This window comes from Mandrillus leucophaeus, unplaced genomic scaffold, assembly GCF_000951045.1.
Source record: "Mandrillus leucophaeus isolate KB7577 unplaced genomic scaffold, Mleu.le_1.0 Scaffold531, whole genome shotgun sequence".
Classification (NCBI taxonomy): Eukaryota; Metazoa; Chordata; class Mammalia; order Primates; family Cercopithecidae; genus Mandrillus; species Mandrillus leucophaeus.
Window position 1 is genome coordinate 1,346,116 of NW_012105709.1, and position 7,806 is coordinate 1,353,921.

Here is a 7,806-nt window from a genome sequence, read left to right on the forward strand (position 1 = left end):
AATGCTTAATATTGAAGATGCCTCCCCCTCCCCTGCTGCTCTCTAAGGTGGCATGGAGTAGGGGCGGGGGTCCTGAGGGGTTCTCCAGGTTCTGTGAAGGAACACGCCATCCCTGCCTCCTCTAGTCCTGGAGTGCTGACACCGGTTCTTTCATTGTTCCCAGATGAAGCCTGAAGCTGCTCTAATTCAAGATCTGGTCCGTATTGGGCTCCTGCCTCCCCACTCAGTTTCCACAGACAGGCAAGAGTCCTCTGAGGAATGGCTGTGAACCCCAGGTCCTTGGCACAGGAGGCCCTGGCCACAGAGAACCACTCAGGGCAGATTTCCTATTATGTTCTTGGCTAATTCTGGGTCCTGTTTGTGTCACTCGAATATCAAGGTCACCCCAGGAAAGCTAAAAAGCAGCCTCTCCATCTGTCTAACATGACTGTACCTTGCTACACTTGCCAGTTAGCCTGAGTCCTAATCAGGACAGAAATGTCCTGATTCTCATTTAGGACTTCAGACTAAATGGGAATCAGGACAGAAATGCTCCTTCCCATAGGCTCCCCTGAATTGATCTAGCACACACACGGTAATACTGGTTCACAGGTAGACTAGGCTTGACGTGGACTTCGCATGATTTAATTCTCATGACACACCTAGGAGGAAGATGTACAATTATCATTCACATTTAATAGGTGAAGAAACTGAGGCACAAAGAGGTTCAATGCCTTCCCCAGGATTACACAGCTCTATGGCAGAGGCTGGAGTGGGGCCACAGCCTGGCAGCTCTTCCCTCTCTGCTGAATCCCAGGGCCTCCTCCCTTTATTCCTCTCTGTTTCTCTTCCCTGTCCCCTGGGCTGAAAAAGTCGAGTTTTCTTTTATTTCCACCATGCCTGCTCTTCTACCGTGAAGCTGGGATATTTACCATATAAAGACTGGATTGGGTTCAGTTCCTTTTGAACCTTTTCTTCTGCATATCCAGAGACTGCACTGATGCCAGCTGCCAGGCAATGTTTCACTTCTTCCACTGTCCACTTCAGAAGAATTCTGGGGACTGCCAAGACTGGCTGGTGGCAGTCATCCAGCTCCCATATGGAGATCTATCCAGAATGTGTCCTCGAGAGCCTCGCTCAGATATCAACTCCACCTCAGCAGTTAATCATATCCATGTGGACACACATGGCAAGACTGCTTCCCCTGGCAGCAGCAAGGAATTTGACCAGGGCTGGCCTCTCACCCTCTCCCGCCCGGGCACCCTGAGTATCAGCAGCTGCCCAACATGCGGCTGCTGGCCATGGTGATTCCAGAAGGAACCATGTCTTCATCTTGTACCCTAAGTAACCTCAGACAAACAGAATCAGAGTTGACAGTGTTCCCCATCAAGACCATAAGTCCTTCAAATGCCTTATATGTGAGCCATGTGCACCTGCAGAACCCAGGGTTTTACTCAGATTTCTGGATCCCCTATCGAAATATTTAAATACAGTTTAAGCCTTATGAGGTATGATTCTATTGCTCAATTAGCAGTAGCTTCAAGTGCAAAGACTAGCTTTGTAAGGCATTACAAATATATAAAATGTGAATGGAATCTACAGCAGGCAGGTCTTTCCATAAAGGACCATGTTCTAAACAACTTCATAGATTTATTTCTTTCAGTCATTTCACAAATGTTTTTAAGTAGAATCTCTTTTTCCTCTTCACTTCCAGATAATACTGTTTGCTATTCCTTTCAAATCCTATAGCAATAGTTCCCAACCTGGTATACTAGGATTCTTATGTGTCCTGAAGCGCACTAAGGGAGGTTTTCAACATATTTTCAGTATTTCTTACAGAAAATAGACTTTTATGATAAGGTTGTACTTACCAGTTAAAAACATTTCTTTGCCTTCAAGTGAAATGACAGATGACCCAAGTGGCATCCATGCAGATCTGATTACCACTCTTTAACTGAAATATATGGAAGTGTAAATAATTCATAACATGATAAAAGGACTTCAGGAGATGGGCATTTCTGCTATGTGGGGTTCACATGGGGAAAGGATGCCCACTTATGAGAGGACAGGGTCCTGCTGCTGCTGCATTGTCACCACAGTCGTGTCTACTCTCCCTTTGACAGTTCACAGTATCATTGTCACTGTGAAAATTGTCTTTTGTACTTATTACACAAACTTCTGATTAGAGAGGATGTCAAGGCATAGTGGCTGAGAAGCCCATGTTTTTGTTCAAGGGTGCCCCAGGGTTCAATGGCTACCGAGGCCCTAGATCATTCTGGGTTTCACAAACTTGATAATAAAAATTGTCATTCCAGGCACAGTGGCTCATGCCTGTAATCCCAGCATTTTGAGAGGCTGAGGCAGGAGGATGACTTGAGATCAGGGGTTCAAAACCAGCCTTGCCAACATGGTGAAAGTCCGTCTCTACTGAAAATACAAAAGTTAGCTGGAGATTGATGCCTGTAATTCCAGCTACTTGGGAGGCTGAGACACGAGAATTGCTTGAATCCCGGGGGGTGGAGGTTGCAGTGAGTCAACACTGTGACACTGCACTCTGGCCTGGGCAACAGAGCGAGATTCTGTCTCAAAAAAAAAAAAAAAAGAAAGAAAAAGAAAAAGAAAGAAAATTGTCATCTTTATCACAAACTGGAGCTATTGCAATTGGTAATCCATGCTCAGTGGATTCGTTGAGTCCTTTCTTCTAGAACACCCTCATTGTAAAACAAACAAACAAACAAAACTGGGAACCCTTATGGTGGAGCTGTGGCCCCAGGGGGCCAGCTGGCATGTCATCAAGAGGAAAAATGCCCCTACACCTGCAGTGACAGCGCCCTCTGCTGCTCCCATCTCTCTGCAGAGATGGGATGGGATAATGCGGGCAACAACCACTTAGTGTCAAGTTCTTCACTCATTAGAACCCCAGTTCACTGGAGAACTTCAACAAACATTTTGAGTGCAGCTTTTCTGCTGTAAATGTAGGCACTACAGAAAAGAAGGTCATTATGAATGCCTTCAAAAAGCTCACAGTCTGATGGAAATCAGACCTGTACCACCTAGCTACTGGAGGATGCGTGAAATCCTATCTGTGCTTGGAAGGAGGTGTTATCAAGCAGATCAGGGAAAGTACAACATTCTGGGAGGGGAGGGTGGTGGCAGAAACCGTCACAGAAGAGGTAGCATTTGAATTGGCTCATTGAAGGGTAACAATTTCATGTGGGCAGAAGCAGTTGAGGATTGTGGCTTTACTTTGAAAGCACTTAAGAGGTGGAGGAGAGGCTGGGCTTGGTGGCTCATGCCTGTAATTCTAGCACCTTGGGAGGCTGAGGTGGGCAGATCACCTGAGGTCAAGAGTTTGAGACCAGCTTGTCCAACATGGTGAAACCCTGTCTCTACTGAAAAAGAAAAAAAAAAAAATCAAAAATTAGTATGGCATAGTGGCACATGCCTGTAGTCCCAGCTACTTGGGAGGCTGAGGCAGGATAATTCTTGGACCCGGAAGGCAGAGGCTGAAGTGAGCCTAGATCACGCTACTGCAATCCCGGCTGGGCGACAGAGCAAGACTCTCAAAAAAAAAAAAAAAAAACAGAGGTGGAGGAGATAAACTTCCCAAATGTCCTTTTGATCAATCATTCCAAATTGCTGGCTTTTTTCCCTAAGCTTGGAGGTTTCTTAAACATTCATTCCACTGGTTTCACCTGTCTCACATCATCTCCTTGTTTAATGCAGTGGTTCTCAGGAAAGTTTGGCCCACCAGCCAGCAACATCAGAATTTTTTTCTTTTTTTTTTCTTTTTTTTTTTTTTTTGAGACGGAGTCTCACACTGTAGCCTAGGCTGGAGTGCAGTGGCACCATCTCGGCTCACTGCAACCTCCGCCTCCCAGGTTCAAGCGATTCTCCTGCCTCAGCCTCCCGAGTAGCTGGGATCACAGGCGCCCGCCACCATGCCCGGCTAATTTTTTGTATTTTTAGTAGAGACGGGGTTTCACCATGTTAGCCAGGATGGTCGCGATCTCCTTACCTCGTGATCCGCCCGCCTCGGCCTCCCAAAGTGCTGGAATTACAGGCGTGAGCCACTGCGCCCAGCCCAACATCAGAATCTTCTAGGAACTGGGTAGAAACGCAAATTCTTGGGCCGCACCCTAACTGCTGAATCTGAAGCTCTTGGAATTTCATCTGATACAAATTCAAGGTTGACAGCCACAGTTCTAACATGCAGGATCTTGGGAGCTGATACAGAGGCTGAGAACGATCTAGGTTGCTTTCCATGTTTCATTATGGCGAGACCCGGCTGAGGTTCCTGCCTTGACCTTCTCATCCACGCTTCGGACGTGTGGAGCAGCCACCAGGGCGGGCTGGTGGCGTTGTCCTCTTGGGCAGTTTCTTGGGCAAGGTCGTGCCTCCTTGAGGGCAGAGGCGCTGGTCACAGGGCCCTGACTCAGACTCATACTTTCCCCTCAAAGCGAATAGAGCCTTAGCAAAGCCGTCGCAGCTGGCTTTGGGGTAATGCTGGCCTCCTTAGTTACGCTGAGCGATGCAGCCCTCCTGGGGTCATTCGGAACGCCCGGGAGAGTGGCCACTCCCGCCCCTGAGGGGGAAGGGTGGCCGGTTTCCAAGACCGGCTTGGTCAGGTGACAGCGGCGCGGCATACTCAGCAGCAGAAACGGAAGAACAGCACTCGCGAACAGCGCTCGCGAGGCCGCGGGAGCCTGCAGAGAGGACAGCCGGCCTGCGCGGGGACATGCGGCCCCGGAAGCTCCGCGGGCTCGCGCTCCCGCTGCTGCTGTTGCTGCTGCTGCAGCCGCCGCCGAGCTCTGCCCACAGCTCCACTCACTTCGACCCCACCTGGGAGTCCCTGGACGCCCGCCAGCTGCCCGCGTGGTTTGACCAGGCCAAGTTCGGCATCTTCATCCACTGGGGCGTGTTTTCCGTACCCAGCTTCGGTAGCGAGTGGTTCTGGTGAGTGCGCTCCTTTCTGACTCCTCTGCCACGCTTTTGTCCCCACCCGCAGCCTCCAGCCACCACCCAGCGGGCCAGGTTCGCCGCCTGGTGCTGCCTGCACCCTCGTCGGTTTCACCTCCCACTGCTTTACCTGCGTTTCGCACTTCCGGGTATCGAATATGTGGTTTCTTTCCTAAGTTGTTCTGCTGATGAACAGAGAATTTTTCTTCCGTGTGACTGTAAGAGTTTTCAGACACACTTGACTCCTCAACTTCTTCATAGTTGCGCATTTTAAGCTGTAGTGATGACACTACAACATCGAGCTACCACAGACATCCATCAGTTTGTGCAGGGGCATCCCACGAGCGGTGACTCAGGCACAATGGCCCGAGGTTGCTCTGCTGCTCCCTGCCAATTTGCAGTCGTTCTGCCATGAAGTTATGGTTAAAGCATAGTCATGAGTATGTGAAACGAGTTCATTGAACACCATTGTCTACTTAATGTTAACATGTTAACCATGTGTGGCTCTAGGAACTTTTTAAAGAGGTTCTAGAATGGTACTCTTAACACAACCCAATTATCGTTTGCCGTGTGAAAGGTGCTACACAAAAATCTGTGCTTTAGATTTTACTTTGAGATCTAAGTGAAAATGTGCATGTAATTTCTTAAACTGTTGCACATGTTTTTTCTAACTAAATGCAACAAGTATTAAGTTCTTCAAAATAGAAATATTTTGTGTGCATATATAGATACATACGCATAATATACTCCTTGTTGTTGTTTTCTGAGATGTAGTCTCACTCTGTCGCCCAGGCTGGACTGCAGTGGTACCATCTCGGCTCACTGCAACCTTTGCTGCCCGGGTTCAAACCATTCTGGTGCCTCAGCCTCCCGAGTAGCTGGGACTACAGGCGCACACCACCATGCCTGGCTAATTTTTTGCATTTTTTAGTAGAGACGGGGTTTCAACATGTTGGCCAGGCTGGTCTCAAACTCCTGACCTCAGGTGATCCGCGGTGGCTCATGCCTGTAATTCCAGGACTTTGGGACACATAATATATTCTTAAGTAAAATAAGGGAATCATTAAACAGTCAGTATTTATTTGAATCAACTATATACTACATAAATAGTATACATCCAAATTAACATACTATATTTAGTAGACACAATACAGAGTATGAACTACAAATTATATTAACATTACATAGTATACACTGTACCATGCTCGACTGTAGGGGTAGAAAAATTACACCTCCATTCTGTTACGATCTCTGCTGGGTCCAAGAATTTAATTGACATTGTAGGATTAAATTGTGTGGGGAGGCTTAAAAAATGAATTTTAGCAAGGTCTTTACAGTATTCAACTTCTTGTCTTTGAAGCTTAGGATGTTGCCTTTCCTTCCAGTATAGAGTGCCTCTCATACTGGAATTTCATCTTCTGTCCTAAGAAACAGCACAGAGGTCAAAGTGCTCTTCATGCACCTGCTATTTTTTGAGTTTCTTTACCTTTAATGATATGCCAGAATAGCATATTTTAACCCTTTCATTACAAAGAGATAGACTACCTGGAACCAGTAACCTTTCTTATTGTTAGGTCAGTTTATGTAAAAAATAAAAATGGGTAAGCTATGGAGAATTATTCATATACTTTAAATAATTCAACTTATAAAACAGAGACTCTTTCTTCTTATGCCAAAACATAGCTACTTCAGAAAGATGTTACAAATCTTTATTTGCATGTTTTGGGCTATAATGAATCTTGAGTTTATTTTGGAAATGTTTTAAATTAGTGTGGTACATAATTAACACATTTTCTTCCCCCTAAATTGTATCTTATATTATCATTTTGTTCAACCATGAAGATTAGGTGAAGATATATTGGTGCCAGTAGAGGATTTGATATTTGTTAACTGAGACCAGTACTATGCCAAAATAAAACAGCTAGTTTTGAGTCATTTTATTCTTTGCTATGAGTAACTTCATTTTCTACAAACAAACCCATGATTGTTTTGACCTAGAACAATAAAGATACTTCTCATACTAAACAAAATAGAGAACACATTCCTGATGATCTGGAAATGCATTAACCCTGTGAAAGATTCTTTAATCATCTGTAGTTTCCCTTTGTACCCTCTGCTCCTCACTCTCAATTTGACTTCTGGGGAATCAACAGTACAGACGAGTATGTGTGACTGTTCTAAATGTCTATTAAAAACCAAATATAAATGATGGACTCTTTACCATAAGTGCCTCTTTTCATCTCTCAGCATGAAATTCGAGTCCTGACTGTAGGGGAGAGTGCAGGTTCAAATTAGATGATGCTAGGAGAAATTCCTTATTCTTGTTCAACTTTCTGAATGTCACAGTTTCTCTTTTGCAGTTCAGTTTAAAAGGTAATGTCCGTAGTCCCAGCTACTCAGGAGGGTGAGGTGGGAGGATTGCTTGAGCCCAGGATTTCAAGGCTGTGGTGAGGTATGATCATGCCACTGCACTCCAACCTGGGTGATAGAGCAACGCCTGTCTCAACCAATCAATTAATCAATAATAAATAAATAAATAATAAAAACGCTTCAAAGATTTTAAACCCAAGTAAAAGGTGTAATGATAGGGGCTTATTATCTCACATAACAGGAAATTTAGAGGTAGTTGGTTCACTGATGAAGTCAAAGACATAGGCTCTTTCTGTCATCCTCAGCCTGGGGACTTGTTCCTTCATGGTCACAGGATGGCAGCCAGGCACCATAACTTCACACAACCTTGGCCAAAGGCAGGAAGGCCAGTGTCTCTTTTCATTAGGAGGGAAACCATTTCCACAGTCCCCGAAGTGTGGCTTTCCCTCAAGTTCCCTTGGCCAGCGTGGATCTCACATCCCTGTCGTAGCTGTAGTG

General features: G+C 45.7%; 1 protein-coding gene across 1 annotated transcript in view; it reads left to right on the forward strand.

Moving 5' to 3' along the window:
• Nucleotides 1-4,301: 4,301 nt before the first annotated feature.
• The window catches only part of FUCA2 (fucosidase, alpha-L- 2, plasma), a 16,666-nt gene continuing 13,161 nt past the window's right edge, over nucleotides 4,302-7,806 (forward strand). Inside the window, exon 1 of the mRNA XM_011997162.1 lies at nucleotides 4,302-4,935. Within this exon, the coding sequence (XP_011852552.1) occupies nucleotides 4,511-4,935 (425 nt within the window). The 5' untranslated portion in view covers nucleotides 4,302-4,510. The remainder of the gene's footprint in view (nucleotides 4,936-7,806) is intronic.